Source organism: Ailuropoda melanoleuca, chromosome 9 (assembly GCF_002007445.2).
Source record: "Ailuropoda melanoleuca isolate Jingjing chromosome 9, ASM200744v2, whole genome shotgun sequence".
In the NCBI taxonomy this organism is placed as follows: Eukaryota; Metazoa; Chordata; class Mammalia; order Carnivora; family Ursidae; genus Ailuropoda; species Ailuropoda melanoleuca.
Genome location: NC_048226.1, coordinates 654,991 through 673,871, shown reverse-complemented (window position 1 = coordinate 673,871; position 18,881 = coordinate 654,991). Strand labels below are relative to the sequence as shown.

General features: G+C 59.5%; 1 protein-coding gene across 5 annotated transcripts in view; it reads left to right on the top strand.

Annotated features, from left to right (window-relative positions):
* The window catches only part of RASGRF1 (Ras protein specific guanine nucleotide releasing factor 1), a 100,067-nt gene that overhangs the window by 15,688 nt on the left and 65,498 nt on the right, over positions 1 to 18,881 (top strand). For all 5 annotated transcript variants that reach the window (XM_019803534.2, XM_002923000.2, XM_019803535.2 and 2 more), the window contains exons 2-4: positions 5,967 to 6,073; positions 11,090 to 11,237; positions 18,495 to 18,587. In XM_019803534.2, coding sequence (XP_019659093.1) covers positions 5,967 to 6,073; positions 11,090 to 11,237; positions 18,495 to 18,587 — 348 coding nt within the window. The remainder of the gene's footprint in view (positions 1 to 5,966; positions 6,074 to 11,089; positions 11,238 to 18,494; positions 18,588 to 18,881) is intronic.

Genomic DNA, 18,881 nt, shown 5'->3' with positions numbered 1-18,881 from the left:
CCTTACTATAATTGGCCCATTCAGATTTTCTATTTCTTCATGATTCAGTCTTGGAAGACTGTATGTTTCTAGGAATTTATCCAGTTTTTCCAAGTTGTCCTATTTGTTGATGTATAATTGTTCATACTCATCTCTTATGATCCCTTGTGTTTCTTTGGTATCAGTTGGAACTTCCCCTCTGTCATTCCAGATTTTATTTATTTGAGTCTCCTCTCTTTTTTCTTACTGAGTCTAGTTAATGGTTTATCAGTGTTATTCATCTTTTCAAAGAATGAGTTTCATTGATTTTTTTCTTCTGTTGTCTTTTCAGTCAGTTTTATTGATTTCTGCTCTGGTCTTTATTATCTCCTTCCTTCTGATGTCAGGCTTCGTTTGTTCCTTTTTTTCTAGCTCCTTTAGGTGTAAAGTTTCACTGTTTATTTGAGATTTGTCTTGTTTCTTGTCTCACTATGAACTTCCCTCCTGGAACAGCTTTTGCTGCATCCTACAGATTTTGATATGTTGTATTTTCACTTTCATTCATCTCAAGGGTTTTTTTCCTTCTTTGATTCCCTCATTGACCCATTTGTTGCTCAGTAGCATGTTTCCTCTGTACATATTTGTGATTTTTTTCCAGTTTTCTGTTGCAGTTGATTCCCAGTTGCATACCATTGTGGTCTGGAAAGATGTTCAGTATGATTTCAGTCTTCTTTAAATTCACTGAATCTGGTTTGTGGCCTAACATATGTTCTCTCCTGGAGAATGTTCCATGCGCACTTGACAAGAATGTGTTTGCTGCCGCTTTCGGGTGGAATGTTCTGTGTGGGGCTGTCAAGTGCATTTGGTCCACTGTGTCCTTTAAGGCCACTGTTTCCTTGTTGATACTCTGTCTGGACGATCTGTCCACTGATGCAGGTGGGGTGTCAATGTCCCCTGAGTCATTGCGCTGCTGTAGTTTTCTCTTCTTAGGTCTTCAGCATTTGCTTTACGTGTTCAGGTGCACTTATGTTCAGTACTTAAGTATTTGCAAATGTTGTATCTTCTTGCTGGATTAACCCTTTCTCATCGGTAATGTCCCTCTGTGTCTGTTACTGCAGACTTTATTTTGAGGACCCTTTTGTCTGATGTAAGTGTAGCTATCCCTGCTTTCTTTGGGCTTCCATTTGCATGAAACATCTCTTTCCATCCCTTCACTTCCTGTCTGTGTGTTCTTACATCTACGCGTCCTGACATCTTGTAGGCAATGTATAGATGGGTCTTGTTTTTTGTTTGAATCCATTCAACCACTCTGTGTCTCCTGATTGGAGAATTTAATCCATTTATGCTTAAAGTGCTTACAGATAGGTGTGTGCTTATTATCCTTTTGTTCATTATTTTCCAGATATTTCATTTCCTCTCTGTTTCTTCTTCTCTTGCTCTCTTCCCTTGTGGTTTGATGCCTTGCTTTACTGTTATGCTTAGATTCCTATCTCACTATCTTCTGTGTATCTACTATGTTTTTGCTTTGTGGTTACCATGTGGCTTGCATATATCAGCCTACAGGCACACCTCAGAGATGTTGGGAGTTCGGTCCCAGATCTCTGCAATAAAGTGAGTATCGCAATAAAGCAAGTCAAATAAATTTTTTTGGTTTCCCAATGCATATCAAAGTGATGTTTGCACTATTCTATAGTCTAGTAAATGTGCAATAGCATGATGTCTAAAGGAGCAGTGTACGTACGTGAAACTAAAAATACTTTATTGCTAAAAAATGCTAACCATCATCGGAACGTTCAGAAAGTCATAACTGCTGATCACAGGCCACCATAACAAGTATAACAATAGTGAAAAAGTTTGAAATATTGGAAGAATCACCAAAAGGTGACACAGAGACGGAGTGAGCAAATGCTGTTGGAAAAATGGTTGATGCGGGGTTGTCACAAACCGTTACTTTGAAAACATGCAATAGCTGTGAAGCTCAGCAAAGCAAAGCACAGAAAATGAGGTGGGCTGACCCCAGGGCACGGTGCCACACCTGAGCCCTCAGCCAGAACCAGGGCTGCACACCTGAGCCTGACGGCGACGGGACACGCAGAGCCTCCTGAAGGCTGTAGGGAGACGGGACAGTGTCCCGGGCCCAAGCGGAGCCCCGGGGAAAGAGGCAGAGCGCACACTCTGCTCCAGGCTGTGTCTCCCTCCATTCCTCCATCTCGGTGGGCAGGTGGGCAGGTGGGTAGGCGGATGGAGACGTGGATATATGCATAGATGGGCAGGTAGAGAGAGAGAGAGCCCGAAACTCGGCAAGACCGCCGCCCGGTGTGTCCACCCAAGTACGCACTCACAGAGCAGGGCCTGAGCGCCCCAGAGGAAGGGCCCCCGTCCCGAGCCACACTGCGGTCAGACTCCACGTCCAGTGCCCTTGCTCTGACCAGGAGGCCACTTGCCCCCTTAAATCTGGGTGTGCCCTGGCCCGTCACTGAGAAAAGAACCCTTGTGACTGGGGAGCCCGGGCCCAGCCCCCACAGGAGCCACCTCACGCCTCCAACCGGGGCCCCTCCGTGAAAGGGCACTCCCTCACCTCACGGGGGCTACACCCCTGCAGGACACCTGGGCCTTCGCTCCCGCCCTGCTGGCGGGTTACTGGGTCTCTCTGCATGCGGCTCTGAGCCTTGACGTTTTCCTTCAGTCTCAGTTCTCCAAATTGCCTTTTTCTTAGCTCTTCCTGGAGCTCGGAAGTCACCCTTTCTCTCTGCACCTGTGGACGTCGTTCTTTCCCAGCGGATTTTACTTCCTCTCTCCATTTTTGTGTCTCTGCCCCCCCCCGTCTCCATCTCTGCATCTCTGTCTCTGTCAGCGTCTCCCTTCCCTCACCCCCAGGCCCCACGTAGAGCAAAGCTTTGTTCACGTGGCCACCGGTACCCAGGATTTGCAGTGACTCAGAGTGGCTCCCTTCCGGAGCACTGTCTGCTTGTCACTCGGGTGCCGGGCTTGTGTAGACCCAGTGTCAGGGGAAGGCTTATGAGCACAAGGGTATCCCACTGCCCCCAAGTTCTCTGAGGCATCTACATGGCAGCCCGGGCCGCCTGGAGCCGCCGAAGCCCCACGGGGCTGTGAGCTGCCCTGTCCTGGCTCAGCAGCGCTGTTTCCTGGAGGGGACCTTGGACCCAGCACGGCGTCCTGCCTCCTACTCCCTGTGAACTCCTCGGGTGGGAGTGCCCCCGGGAAGGCCACGTGTGCGAGGAACCTGGGCCCGGGTCTGCGGCCCCCAGTGTCTCCTCCAGCTCGGCTCCCAAGCAGCCCGCACTCACGGCCCTTGCCCTCCACCTGCAGACGCCCTGGCATTCTCCAGAGCTCACTCTGGCATGAGCAGCTTGCTCGCCAGGGGGTGCAGTGATGTTTCTGGGTCTGCCTGCCCCCCAGGGCCCCGCAGCAACCCCTCCGCCAGCCTCTACTCCTGGACTTCTAGCCCATCCATCACTGGCGCCTAGGTGCCGTCTCCAAGGACAAGAGATGCAGGACACTTGGGGGAGCCCAGCCCCAGCCACGGGCTCAGCCTGGAGGAGGGGCGACAGGGATAGAGGCCCCACGGAGGCCGGGTGGAGGGATGGGTGGGCTAGCCTCGCCCTGGACAGGCAACGGGGCGTGGGGGGGGGGGCTCTGGGAGCCGATCCTGCCCCGAGGGGCAGAGAGCTGAGCGTCCTCACGGCTTGAGAGCCAGAGGTCTCTGCTGCTGGGGGTCTCTGCAGGCGAGGTTCGGACCTGGAGGCTTCTAAGCCTTTTCCTGTGCTTACATTTCCTGCTGAGGCAGCATTGCAGGGGGGTTACGGTGCACATGGGGGGCAAACAGCCGTGTGCTTCTCCACTAAGCTGGACCAACCGCGAAGAAGCTTCTGTTCGGGGTGAGGGGCTTAGCCAAGCGCTTCACTCCCCACAGCCCTGAAGGGCCAGGCTCAGGGACCCCCATCCACCCAGCCCTTCCCGGGACAAGCACCTCTGCCCCTCACCCCCACCCCCAGCAGCTTGGCAGGAAAGGAGACCACTCGGTGGGCCCATCTAGCTCCAGGACACCTGCCTGGGGACTCAAGGGGACCACCGTGCCTGTCTGTAGGCAGCTGAGAGTCCCCGGCTTCTGAGTTAGGACCCAGAGTCTCACCTGTCTGTAGGCTCTGTAGGCTTTCCCGTCTGTCCATCCCCGTGCCAAGCCCTGGCCAGAGTGGATGGTAGGTGCCTGGGGAAAGTCTGCTCTCCAGCTGTGTGGCCCTGGGCAAGTGGCACCACCTGTCTGTGCCTCAGGTTCAAACACTGTGCAAGCAGCTAACACCTGTTCCACCTGGTGCAGGCGGGAATCCGTGAGATCGTGGGAGATGCACGCGGGTGTGTTCGTCATCTCCGGAGAGGCGGGGAACGTGCTGGAAGGCCACCTGCCCCTCTTCAGCTGCTCCTGGGGCAGGGCGTGCCCACCTGAGCCCTCCTAATTCAGTTATTTGAGGCTGCAACTGACATTTCGTTCCGCGGCCCCAATTATCTGTTTCCTAGGAAACAAGGGAGAGACACTGGCTCTCCAGCCACACACACACACACACACACACACACACACACACACACACACACACACCCTGGCTGCCACTGAGACTGACAATTAACAGAAATACAGTAAATGTCAGCAGAGGCTAAAAATAGTTTACACACCGCACCTCGGCGGCGGCTCCCTGCCAGCTGGGCGCCGCGGGGGAGGGGGAGGACGCGGACAGCACTTCGTCTGACACAGTGCCACACCGTGGCCCGGGCGCGGCTCTGGCCCAGCGGACCTGTGGGTCCGTCTCTGCACCCCGCCACCTGCCTCTCTCCCACCTCCACCAGGATGAGACCCAGAGGCGGCCGTGGGTGGGGCCCCAGCACTTGGTTGGCCCACCCCTCTGCCTGCCTCCCTCTGTGAGGCTGACACCCCCAACCCCCTTGGCAGCCTGGAGAGACCTGGCCTGCGGGCACACAGTCTGCATGTCCCTCCCCCACTCCACCCCGATCACCTAAAACTTGCCCCTTGTCCTGCCAATGCCCCTCTCTTCTCCAGAGCACCCCCACCCCCTAATCACTCAAGCCAGAAACCTGGGTGTTGTCCCCCCAGTTCTGCCTCTCAGCCTGTCCCCCGCTGGGCACCGCCACCCAGACCCTGTCCGCCTGCCCACCTTGTCTCTGGCATCCTTATTCCTGCCGTCCAGCCCCTCCCACCCCGAACACACTGGGGGCTCCAGACATCTGTGCTGCCCCCACGCTCCTTGTCCTAGACCGGGGCTCCAACCACCGGGCAGCCGTCCTGAGCTCCCTGGGCTGACCCAAGGGTGGCTTTCTCTGCCCCCACAGCCCTGTGTTCTCGCCTCCCTCGCAGCATTGACCAGAGCTCACAAGTGCACTCGCTGGGCTGCAGGCATCGTTCTAGGAGCCGAGGGGTGCTCACCTGGACAGTATAACTGATGTGTGTCTGCTGCTGGCTCCTCTGCTCCCCCAGGGGGTAGGCCCCGAGCAGGTCACCTGCACCCAACAGGGGTGCTTCCAATGGGCGCCCCTCGGGGCCCTGTCTGTCCGTTGCTTTAACCCCAGGACCAGAAGAGTGCTTGGTACATTTCTATGGAGTGAATTACAGGCACACGGCACTCAGTTGGCACCCGATTCCCAAAGGGGGTCCCCTGTGGTGTTTTTTCTCTGCCTTCCTCCAAGCACACCTGGTGGTTTAAAACTGGCTTTTTTGCAATTTGTTGACAAATCAGGCTTTGTGGGTTTTGCTTCCTTCTTACAATACCTAAGCCTAGGCCCTGCTCCATCATACAAAGCCTGCCTTAATCAAGAGTTTGACAGCGCTAACTAGAATGGCATCCCATGATCACAAATAATGAATCCTCGCCTGGCGGCCGTGGCCGTGAGCACTTTGCAAAACAGCCAGACTGGGAGCAGCAGACGCTGTGAGTTCCGCGGGCACCCGGCTAATCAGAGATGTCTTCTTCTCGGTGCAGCATTATTTCACGGTTAACTTCAGCCACGAGAACCAGAAAGCCCTGGAGCTGAGGACAGAGGATGCCAAGGACTGTGATGAGTGGGTGGCGGCCATCGCTCACGCCAGGTATGCCCCCCACCCCCACAGTCACGGCAGAAGAGGCTGAACCCAAGGGCCCTTCCTGGAGCAGACCCAGGCCCGGCGGGGGAGGGGAGAGGGAGAGCCGTGAGGGGGGCTCTTGGCAGGGGACCCTCGGAGCCCTGGAGCTCTGGGTCTGTGCCTCCCTCGGTGCCGCTGGGAGCCGGAGACCTGAGGAACAGCTCCCACCTGCTTCAACACACCGGCTCCTTCCTCCCTTCCCCGTCGGGGAGCTGAGCCCCATTCAGTTGGGATCCAGGGTTTTGTGGCTACCGAAGTCTAAGCCCGGGCTCCAACCCGGATGCGGCCACTCATCTGCTGGGTGACCGTGAACTGTCCCTGTCTTTCCTCTGGGCCTGTTTCCTGCCCTGTAGACAGACATTCTCTAAACTTCTCTGAGCTCGGGGATTCCGGACCTCCTCCTCACTCCCAGCAGTGTGTGCTCCTCGCCGGAGGGGCCAGATGGAGAGAAAAGCAAAGGGCTCTCCGTATATGCTGCAGAGAAAACAGGGCTCCACACTGGATTGAGTCTTTTGGGTCGTGGGGAAGTGACAGGCTTATGGGCTGGGGTGTGGCTCCACAGCTGACAGTCCCTTGGCCAGTCCTGTGGGAGGGCAGGGACCCCCAGGTGATCTTGCTGGCTCGGTGGGGAGTGGTGTTTCTGTGTCTGTCTGCCTGTTAGGTGTAAGGTCCTGAGGGCAGAGACCAAGTGTGATTCTTTGCATCACCAGGGCTTATAGAGGCATAAGCAAGTGGTTAGCAAATGTGGATTAGAAGAATTCAAGGATGAATGAATGAATGGATGGATGGATAGAGGAAGGATGCAAGGTTGGATGTTGAATGGAAGATGAATGAAGGATTAATGGAGGGTAGATGAATGATGAACGGATGTGTTTAAAGTATGCGTGATGGTGAATGCATAGACAGGCAATGAATGATGCATGGATGGTGTGTGGGTGACTTGACAGATGGACGGATGGATGAATAGGTAGGTGGATGGATGGATCGATGGATGAGTGGGTGGGAGGATGGATGGATGGATGGATGGATGGATGGATGGATGGATGGATGGGAGGATGGATGGATGGATGGATGGATGGATGGATGGATGGATGGATGGGTAGGTAGGTGGCTGGGTAGTTGGATGGAAGGGTGAATGGGTAGGTGGATGGATGGGTGGGTGAATGGATACCAGGGCCCTTCCTTGAGCCCTGGAACAAGCCAGCTGACCAGAAACCCTTTATTATGGCCACAGCACTGACTGTGACCTTGAGGTCAGGCCATGTCCATCCCTGTCCTCGAGGAGTGTCTAGTCCAGCCATGGAGACCAGGCTCTCACACATGAACTCGTAGAGTCAGGCTCTGAGTGTGGAACTGGGGAGACGGGGAGGGGTGCAGCTGTTCCCCAGCAATGTCACGTCCAGTCAGGAAGACATTAGACATGTTCACAGCTAGCTCTCATACACGAAGGCCCTGGTGAGTACAAGGCACCATGGGGAAGAGACGTCTGCAGGGAGTTGAGGGAAGCTGGAAACAGGGTGACATTTGATGTGAGCCAGAGGACCAGGCTCAGGCATGTTTAACGGGTTTAACTATGAGCGCTTCAGCCCCCAGCCCCACCCCCAAGCCCTGATGGAGGAGGGAGGCTTCCAGGAATAATGAAGAGACCAAGTGTGGGTTTCGGAGGGTCACAACGGATCTTGAACACCCAGCTGGGGTGTTTGGCCTGCACTCTGTGAACAGTGGGAGCTATCGAAGGTTTTACACCAGGGGAGTAACATGCTCAGAGCTACAGTTTTGAGTTGAGAACCAAATGAATCATTCATGTGGAGGAACTTTCTGAGTGTCGAAGCAATACTGAAGTCTGTGGTTGTACATTCTGATAAACAGGACTACGCTGATTTAGAAAATCCATCAATACGGAAATGCTTTAGAGGCAGTGAGACGCTGCTACGCATGGAGCCTAGCCTGGCAAAGGTGACGGGGACACGGCAGCAGAGGCTGGGCCGGGCTGGGGCCCTTCACTCACACACGCAGGCAGGAGCGGAAAACGACTCGGCCACTTCAGAAAACTCTTAGGTGCTTAAAAATTAGCACTTTAAACATGGCTAGGCCTGCTCTGTGACCAGCCATTTCAACTTTTTGGTGTTTATCTGAGAGAAACAAAAAACATCCACAGAAAGTCTTGTATGCACGTGTCCCTTGCAGCTTTATGCACAGGAGTCCCCAGACTAGAACTAGCCGAGGTGTCCATCCGCAGACAGACGTGCGGACAAGCCCCGGTACGTCCGCATAACAGAACACCGCTCAGCGGTGGAAAGCAACCCGCCCCAAGCACGCGTCACAAAACGGACCAACGTCAAAGTCACCGGGCAGAGGAAGAAGAGCGCGCAGGGCCCACAGCCGTGTGTGCGCCGTCCACACTTCAGGCGGGGAACGTGCGCCAGACGGCACGTGGGCGTGAGCAGCCCCGCGCTGAAGGGGGACTGGAGCCCCGCTCTGGCTCCAGCCGCTGCACTCGCCGACTGTGTTTGGGGGAAGTCACGTCCCCTCTCCGGGCTCAGTGTCTTCATGCATAAAATGAGAACGTGGGTCTTTCGTGGTTCCCGAGTTCCCTTCCAGCTCTGAGTCTGGGTCTCCAAAGACAGTGCTGCCCAAAGAGGTGCTCAGTACCTCGTTCCTGGAGGAGAGGGAGGGGGAGGCGGAGCGGCCAGGATCGCCTGCACGGGAGACCCCGCTCCCGCCCAGCGCCAGCGTCCGCGACAAATGCACCAAGTCTCGGATTTCCACGCGCCTGGAGTGCGGAGAAGTGTGGCAGCCTGAAGACAGACGCCACCGTCTTCCGCTGAATCTCCCTTGCAAGTAAAGAGAATTGAGCCTCTCGGGAAGTGGGAGAAACTTTAAAACCTAATATTCTGGTTAACGCTCATTTTCGTCAGGGAGCAGACAGTCCTCATGTCAAGCAATGGTCCTGCCCAGCAGAGTCCGCGCTTACAGCCTTATTGCTCTTTAGATGGGCGGGGAAGCCAGGACCCTCCCGGGCACGTGCTCCAGGTCTGCCTCGCGCCCCCCTCCCCCTGCCCCGTCTGCCCTCCCCATCACCCCCTGCCGCCTTCAGGCCCCACAGGAGTCAGCCTCCTCTGACCCCATCCGGGGACCAGGCTTCCCCAGCCTCCGGGGGGCCCCCACCACCCCTCAGTGCAAGACTGCTCCCCACGCACGGCAGCCTGGGCTCTCACATTTAGGGCTGAGAGCGCGTGTGTGCGGCTCACACTGACTAAAGCCAGCATCGCGAGCCCGGCGCCCACTGACCAGCCGCATTCAGGGCAGCTGCAAAGTCATGTAAGAACTTGCCAGACGGGACGGTGTCCTCTTGATTGGGCGAGCAGGGAGCCTGCCGGTGACCCCCGACAGGGACGCTGCTCCTGTGGGCGCAGGTGGCTGCCCCGGGCTGCCCTGGGCTAGGAGCAAGGTGGGACAGACGGTGGGGACGATGGGTGAGGGCGGGCTGCTCTCTCAGCAAACCATGCTGCACAGGTGGGAGGGGGGCGGGGTCTGTCCCTCAGCCGGAGGGACTCAGGGCTCCTTATGTGCCGAGGAGAGAGAGCCTGTGGGACAGGGGCCACTGCTGACACAGAAGGGATGGACATTCAGGGGTCCAGGACGGGGCCTGGGCTCGGGCAGGGGTGGGGCGAGCAGGGCCTCTGCCCTCTGATGGGAGGGGAGCGCAGTCATCACAGCATGCGTGCGTCTCATGTGCTGGGCTGTCCCACACTGGGACACGGGCACCGGTCTGAGGTCCCCGGGCTGATGGGTGTGCAAGCGAGCAAGTGAGGCCGGGCCTGGTGGGCAGACTGGGTCAGAGCACAGGGCCTCAGCCAGAACCCACACCTGCAGGGCAGGGGTGGCCATGCTGGGGGGCTGGCAGGCCGCGGCAGAGAGCGTGACAGTGAGGCAGGCGGGCTGCAAGGCAGGAACAGGGCCACCGGCGGGTTGGGGGCCGAGGCCAGAGAGGCGTGGAGATGGAGGTGGGCAGGGAGCTCTGGCGGCTGAAGTTGGAGGCCAGAAACTGGGAGCTGTCTGCAGTGGAGAAGCCAAGGGTGGGAGGAAGCTGGGGGCCCTGGAGGGGGGAGGATGGGGACCAGGGACAGGGAGGACTTTCCCTCTGAGTCCATGCTGGCTTCCCGACCTCCTGCCCCGATGGGCCTTGCTGCGAGCTTCCCTTGCAAAGCCCCCCACCCTCTGAGGCTGCACCCCCTTTATGGAATCAGGTCTTTCCCCAACTCTGACACCTTCAAATGGCCCTGCTCGTGCTGTGGGGCGTCAGGGAGAACCCTGGCCCAGAACACAGGTGACCTGACTGCACCCCCAGAGGCCTGGGACTGGTGACATTGGGCAGAGCATGGCAGCCCCCTGCGTGGCTGGCCTTCCAGGTCCCCCCAGTCGTGACTCGTTGCAAGTCTGAGGCCTATTAAACTACACAAATGCTTGGCTATCTCTTCTGCCCTCTGCTTAATCTGTGGGGACCCTCTGACCTGGCCACCCTAACCTTCCAGCCTTGTCGCCAGTCTCCCCCAACACAGCATCCCAGCTAAGGCTGCCCTTGGATGGGTGTGTGCCCAGAGCCCTGGGTTTGGCCTCAGAGACCTGGGCTGTGGGGCCACCCCTTACCGTCTGGGTTGGAAAAGACAGCATCACGGCTGGAGTCAGAGCTAGCTCAGGAGAGAGGATGGAGCTAGCCCGGGGAGGGGAGGGGAGGGGAGGGGAGACGGGCTTCAGACAGAACACCTGCCTGTGCAAAGGCCCGGGGGCCGTGGTGGGGAGAATGGGACCAGTGGGACCCAGAGGTCAGAGCGCGAGACGGGAGCCGGGCAAGAGGCCCCGGGCGCTGTGTACAGCAGTCAGGACCCTCTCCTGAGTGCCGTCGGTGGGGGCGTCCCCGCGGGCCGGGTCTCCAGGGGTGGAGCAGGCAGCGTGCTAAGCTGCGTGTCCATCTGTCCGCAGCTACCGGACCCTGGCCACGGAGCACGAAGCCCTGATGCAAAAGTACCTGCATCTGCTGCAGATCGTGGAGACGGAGAAGACGGTGGCCAAGCAGCTACGGCGGCAGATCGAGGACGGCGAGATCGAGATCGAGCGGCTGAAGGCAGAGGTGACCGCCGGCCGGGTCCAGGCCCCGGACCAGCACCGCACGCCACCCCGGGCTCCTGCAGGGGCGGCGGGAGGGCGACAGGCCGAGCGGAAAGGGTGCACAGTCAGATCTGGGTTCAAATCTGCCCCCCGAGCCCTGTGCCTCGGTTTCTTCATCTGTAAGATGGGTTTTTATCCTTACCCGGCAAGGTTGTGAGGACGGCGTGAGGTGACAGGCGAGTTGCAGGGTCCGTGCCGAGTGCCGTGCTGACTAAGCATTCTCGTCGCCGGCCAGCACGGCGGGGGCGCGGGGGCGCCAAGTGGTCAGCATCACGGCAGCCCCTTCGCTCTGCCCTTCCGCGGCTCGCCGGGCGGCCGTCTGGAGGCTGACCTGCTAGGACTGAGACACTGAGTGCGGTCCGTGAAGTGACGGCTCCTTAGAAATGCGGGTCCCAGGCCTCCACCCCCGACCTCCAGGGTTGTCTCAGCCTCCCGAGCAGCTCCCTTGACGTGTGAGCGGGCAGTGCTCTCTGCCCCTTAGATGCCCCTGCCAGCTGTCCACCCACCGCAGAGGGATCTGATCCCCGCCCCACGGCGCACGCAGCACCGCCTGGCCACATCGCACGAGAGCCGAGGGCTCTGTGCTGAGGAGGGGATGGGAAAGCTCAGACTCCTGCAGTCAGGGTCAGCGACGTCATTTCCAGGGCCCGATGGAAAGCTGAGGCCAGCACTGGGAAAGTCGGCCCCCCGCCGCCCACAGCCCAGCACCCCAACCCACGGTGGGCAGGTGACCCCACTTCACCTTCTATCTCCCCCAGCCTCTGCACCGTGATGCACTAGGTACCCACACTAGGGGGTCACCCACCGAACGCACCAGCTGCTGTCTCCCACCCTTCCTGAGACCCATGGATGCACACGGGACCCCCTCCCACATTGAGGCTCCTGCAGGGGTGACGGTGGGATTCCATCTTCCCTGCTGATGCCACCCAGTTGCCCCCCAGACAGGGGGTAGCGGTGGTCGTGGGTCCCCGGGTGCCAGGGTGTGGGGACTGAGCAGCCGAGAGCCCGTCCCGGGGAGGCACACGTGAGCTCAGGCTCCAAGACCCTGAGGTGCGCTCCGCGGTCCCATCACATGTCACTTACAACACAGAAAACTCAAAGAGAAAATTTTCAGAATTTCTAGATGGGAGCCGCAGAGCTGGGAGCCCCAGGCACAGGTCGCATCCCCCATGCTCATGAAGCCAGCTCCTCCTGGCAAGGTCAGACTGGAGGTCACCAACCTCATTGCTCCGTCGCAGAGCTGCGAAGTCCCCTTGGGAGCTCAGGTCCAACCAAATGTCAGAGTCAGCATCCCTCCTCCGGTCCTGCATCGGGCACCTCGGGCCCCCTCAGTCTGTCCAGCACCATCCTGAGAAGGTCCAGGCTCAGAGACTGCAAGCCACCCTCTCGAGCTCACACAGCTGGGGGTGCGCAGAGCTGAGACTGGAGCCCAGGGCTGGCTGTCCACTTGTCAGTCTTTCCACTCCGCTCGGAGCCTCTTCGCACATGGCTCCAGGGTGGAAGCTTGTCCCATCTCTAAGCCACCTGGTTCATTCTGGAATTAGTCCCACCCCGGAGAGCACCCCTGCGATCTCCCCCTAGCCCAGCGCACACCCCGAGTCTGGGCTGCACCCCTGTGAGGAGCCAGAGGCCTGCCCCAGCCCCATAGTACGAGCTTTACGAGCAGGAGTCTGGCTGCCTTTAAGCCTGCAGCCACTTGACCACTGCCCCCGGCCTCATCCTCTTCCCTGCACCCTCCTCCCCGGTCTCGTGGGGCTCCAGCCAGAGCCGTGAGCCCTGCGCCCCGCACCCTTGTCATCCCACCTTCCTACCTCTTGGAATCCTAGCAGGTCCAACGCCTCCGCGCAGGCCCCCTCCCCGGCCAGGAGAATGCTCACTGCCCCTGCCCCTCCGACGTTCCTGCACCCGCCTGCCTCATCAGAGCCGGCTCCGTGCCTGTCCCCACCAGCCTGGCGGGGGCTCCTGGAGGACCCGGCTGCTCTTACTCACTCCTTATGCCTGGCACGCAGTAGGTGCTCAGTGAATACATGGGTGTTACGCCCTGTGCAGGGCCCTAGAGGGATGGCAGTGTCTACCGCTAGGGTCTGATTGTGGTACGATGACATCAGCATTGTAGCAGTTGGCGCTGTGGACCCGGGCAGAACGTGAGGTCTTGCGGGCAGAGAGGGTGCGGGTCCGTGCTGCAGAGGGCCTCAGGGATTTGTGTGCAAGAGCAAGGGTGGGTGCCGAGGGGGCGTCCCCTGTGTCGCTAGGGAGCAGAAAGCAGGTCAGTTGTGTGTGTGTGAGTGTGAGTGTGTGATGGCCGCCGAGAGCAGCTTGGTGGGAATTTGGAGCAATGCTTCCAGCTGAGTGCATCGCCCTCCAGGGCAAAAGATCCTTTCAAAGAAGACTTTGAAAGAAAGGCTTGTCTTAGTAAAGCTTTCGGGCTGTAGTCTGTCCCCCACACACCCTGCAGGACAGGTGGACACAGCCCGTGCCCAGGAAGTAGGCCGCGAGGGAGGCAGGAGGCCATGGAACGTGACCGCTGGAGGGATCTGAAGACGCTCAGGTCCACAGCAAAGGGAGGGACTCATCCAAGGTCGCTCCAAGGTCACCTGAGTGACGGAGTCCCAGCTTGGACTTGGGTCTCCTGACTCCAGATCCTTGGCCCGTGCCGACCCCCTGAGGAGCCAGGTCTGATGTAAGGGGGCGTGTTTGCCAACCGCGGTATCGCCCGCATGGCCCGGGCCCCCACGGTCCACCTATCCTCCACTGGCCAGATACAGCTTCCCAAGCCTGTCCTGCACATCCCCGAGGACGTGCAGGGGCTCGCCTTCTCCTGCCCCCCTCCTGCTCCCAGACTCTGCTCTCCGGACTCTCCTCACGCTTCCCACAGCAGCGGCCTGCCCTCCCCCTGCGCTGCTCGGTACCCTGCGGGTGGCTACCACGTGCGTCTGTCAGGGTGACCCGGACCCCGCTGCGGTCACAACCCCCACATTGTGGGGGCTTCAAGCAGCAAGGGCTGCTTCCTCCCTCACACGGGGTGTCCCTGGGGGTCCTGCCCCAGAACGCTCGCTCGGAGTCAGGGACACAGCCGACGGGGCCCCTGGGTTCATGCACAGAGAAGGGAGCTGTGAGCCACGGCCACACCTCTGCTCATGTTTCCGTGGACACAGCGCGTCACAGGACCAGGCCTGCCATCCAGGAAGCACAGTCCTGCCTCGTCTGTCCGAGGAGGAGAACCAGGGTCCACAGAAGCCCTGACGGCTGCCCGACTGTGCCTCCCCCTTCCGTCCCCAAGCCCCCAACACGGGCTGTCGTGCAGAGCACGGAGCAGACATCCCGAAAGGTGTGGACACAGCAGAGTTGCGGCTTTCACAGCTGAGTCAGAAACCGGCTTACACAGGAGACACCCCGCCATCCCGTCCCCTGGCCCTTCCTGCTGCGGTGAGATTGGCCCTTCCTGCCACGGCGTATCTCACCGGGACCCCCCCGCCCCAGGGCATGGTGCCCGGGAGTTGGCTCCTAGCGGGAACCTGCCGTCTAACTTCAGAAGTTTTGCAGGCTGGTTGCTCGACTTGTGGCAGCTGGACGTGGGCCACGGTGGGACTGTCCACCGTGGACTTGGCAGGTGCAGCCAGTCAGGGTCTTTCCTTCAGAGAGCGGTCAGTGGCATTTCACGGTCTCCTCTTCCGGCCCAGCTGCGTGATTTGCAGGGCTCGCGGCACAAGGAAGACCCAGGCCCCTCAGAACGTCCGGGCAGCAGCATCCGAGCCATCAGCCAAACCTGGGCCCTCGCAGGTCCGGGGCTCTGTACAGGTCCCGCTGCGGGTCACCAGCCCCACCGCTGCGCCCTGTGCGCCCCGAAGCCCCGCGGCCGCCTCTCCCTGCGGGCACGAGAGATGGCACCCCGAAAGAAGTCTGTACCGCACTGGGCACCCCTGCTCTCTGGCTCCCCTGATAGCACCCTGTCAGGCCCCGTCTCCCGTCGCCACACAGCTGAGGACCTTCTAAAGCGAAGGGGCCTCCACCTCTGAGAAGGGCATCCCTCCGGGTACTGTTTCAGCAGCAATCCTTCTCCTGGTGACGGTCGGAGGTGAGTGTGGAGGCTGAAGCAGACCTGCAGGCAGGAGCTCAGATGCAGTCCTGCAGCCGAGTCCTGGAGGCCTGACTCTGGAAGGAACTGCGGAGATCTTCAGTGCAGGGTTTAGATCAGTCCTGCAAACAGTTTGCCGTGGAAGGTAGGGCAGCTCTGGGGGACTCGGGGGAGTGCAGCCAGCCCTGTGGTCCACACCGGGGCACACCTCCACGCCTGGAGGCTTGCCTCCCGTGTCTCCTGCTGCCGCGCCCTTCCCCTGCTAACCTGGCACACCACACCCTGCGTGCCCCGTGCCTCCATTCACAGCATCCCGTCCGCTGGAAGTCCTCCGTCCCATAGCCCTCCTGTTGGACTCCTATTCATCCTTCAGAACCTCTTCTGGATGGCCCTTGCTGCTTCCCTGGCAAGACCCTCCCACTGCAGTCGCTGCACCACTTGTCCTGTCGGATTGACCCCCTTGTTAGGCTGGGAGCTCTTCAAGGGAGCGATCTGGCTTCTCCACCCCCAGCCGCCTCTCACCAACACAGAGGCGTCACCAGGACAGTGGACAAGATTGGCCCAGGAGGACGGAGATGGGCCCCTGGTTGGCTTGGAAGAGGCCAGAGGGGATCGAGAGGGGAGGAGAGGAAGCTGGGCCGTGTGCCAGCTGCTTGAAGAACAAGAAATATGGAGACCTTTAGCAAAACCTCGGCTGGTAACAAAAAGAAACACCCTGGATGAATTCCACCGTCAGCTGCTGCACTAAATGCATTCTGGATTAAAGACACCATCTCAGGGACGGTGGCAGGAGCCAGTGCTCCATGTCCCAAAGCGGTGTGGCCAAGAAAGCCAGACTGTGAGGTGGCAGGTGGGCAGGGGCCCGCCGAGACACCAGGCGTAGAGCGGGACTAGGCAGCCAGGGCTGGACGCCAGCCAGGGGGTCGGGGCAGGAGACAAAGTGCCAGGTCTCCGTGGCCATCATTGCCGAGGGTCAACCGAGCAGGCCCTGGGTGCCGGCCAAGCAAACTGGGGTCCAAAGCAAATCCACCCCCAAAAGGGGACCTGCCAGTTTTCGAGAAAGGTTGCCGGTGGGAGATCCGTGGGGCTGGGGCTCCCTCCACCGCCCCATGCTTGCTCCTGGCGGGGAGGAGCCGAAGCCCAAGACCTCTGCAGGGTCCCCAGGCTCACAGCACTCCAGAGTTTGCCCACCCAGCCCGTTCCCTAAGTAAAGGCTCCAGGGCTCGCGGGCACTGCCTGAGCTTGGAGCATAGCGCTTGACCTAATTGCATCTATTTTCGCCCTGGTCCCTGCTGAGGAGTTGTCCTGGAATGCCTCTCCCCGAGGGGAGTGCCATCAGTTTTAAATACAGGCTACACACACACACACTCACACACACACATGTCGCCATTGTGAAGAGAAGAGGGGTAGGGTGTGCAAAGCCTCGGCGGGAAGTGATAATATCAGGCCAGGGGTGGGGATGCTGACCGGGCATCCCCTTGTTTCTGAGCTAAGAGCCTGCGTGTGCGTGTGTGTGCATGTGTGTCCGTCGGCCCTCTGGAGCATGAATCAAAGAGTCACTCGTTATGTCGATGTGCAGATGTTCTCCGTCCGAGAACTGAAAAAAAGCCGGGGGGGGGCGGTGCAGGCAGGGGACGATGAGAGAAAGAAGAAAAGCCCTCGCCGGCCTGAATATTTCTTGGGTATTTTCAGCCACTCTGCGAGCATCGGCTGCGATAATTTTAGCAACCAGGGGAGTGGAGAGCGGGTAACTGTTCCGTTTTGCTTTCAAAGTGCTCAATTGTGAGAGCCCATTCATTCTGCGGTTCAGCAAGTGGCCTTGAGGGGACAGAGCCGTGTGCTCTGCAGAGGGAGCTGGCTTGGCCGCGGCGTTGGCAGGCTCCCCGCACTACTGTCTCTGGTCGCACGGGCCGAGCGGCGGCAGTGGGCTCGGGGGGGGGGGCGAGCTCCGCCAGGCTGCCAGTGCTCCGATTCTCCTGGAATTCGCTTCCGTATGTAGCGCACAGGCATGTGCCGAGCCCCCGGCCCCTCGACAGGCACCGGGAGTGGGTGGAAGGGAGCAGCAGACGGAGAGGGAGGAGCACGCAGGACCTGCCGGCTCCAGCGGAGGGGAGAACACGCCCCAGGCCATCCACTCGAGGAGGCCCAGGGGCTCCTGCCACTGTGTGGTCCCCGGGGCCCCCTTCTCTTGGGCACTGCCCCTTGGTGCTGGTCTTGGGCTGTGCTGGACTCTCTGATCCCCACATCAGGAGACTGGAGGCTTTCTAGGGCAGTGCGAGTGTTCCTTCCCAGGGCTGGCCCGTGTTTCTAGGCTAGCAGCATCCACAGGGGGCTCCTGGGCGGAGAAGGGCTTCAGGGCGGCCCCCCGGGGGTGGGGGGCGGCCACACCAGCAGGGCTTTGCCTCAGCCGCCTGCTTTTCTCTGATTCCAGCACAGTTTTGTCTGAAAAAATAAGGGGACTGCCCGAGCATCCATTTATAGATGAAGGGATTGCAAAAGAGGGTATGTAAATACCACGGAAAATTACTGGGGCTTAACAAGGAGGGCATTGCGACACCTGCGGCCGCGTGGTGGCCCTGGGGCACCGACTGACAGCAGTGAAGTCGGCCGTTGTCACAGAAGGAAGGGTCTGGAGGATTCCAGGCCTCTGAGGTCGGAGAGGAGTCCCGCTCATAGTCAAAAAGCTGATGGGGGCAGGGGACAAGGGGCGGGGGCATGTTGTTTCATGGGGAGGGAGTTTCAGTGTGGGAAGATGGAAAGTTCTGGAGACGGATGGCGTACTGCAGTGCCACTCGGCAGCACAGCTGAAACGGGTCAAAATGGTGAAGTTCGATGTTGTTTTGCCACAGTAAAAATCAAAAATAAAGGGGCCGATGGTTTGGGGCATAGGGAGGAGAACCACAGATCGAGGGCAAAGCCCCAGATTACACTGGGGCGCCAGCCGCCCGAGAAGGGGAGGGCCTCTCCCACGGCCCCTGGGTGCTGGAGCCTGGCTGCCCAGAGCCGGGTGCCGGGGCTCCCAGTCCAGTGCTCACTCACCGTCTGGCTCCACAGCCCCGCACAGAGCGGGGGACACGTCCCACAGGTCCTCCTGGGGGAGGTGGCAGGGCGCTCGCTCACCACTGCCATCTGCGTCTGTTACAGATCGCGTCCCTGCTCAAGGACAACGAGCGCATCCAGTCCACCCAGACCGTCACCCCCAGCGATGAGGACAGTGACATCAAGAAGATCAAGAAGGTCTGTAGCAGTCCTTCTAGGAGCTCCTGTCCCCCTGCCCCAGGGCAGGCCGCCCCACACCTTGCCTGACACAGGTCCCCCGAACAGCATGGGTCGGGGGGTTCTCCGGGCTATCCCTGGGGTAGTGGTTCCCTCTGTTTCATGGGTACAGCAGGGGCCAAAGCGGAAGGAACCCAGGCGGCAGGCTTCAGCTGCGAGCTTTTCTCACATCAAGGGGGCAACTTCCTAAGGCCCCCTGGCCCCCTCCCCACTGCCACACACACCTCCAGCCCCCTCCCCAGCCACCCCCAGCCC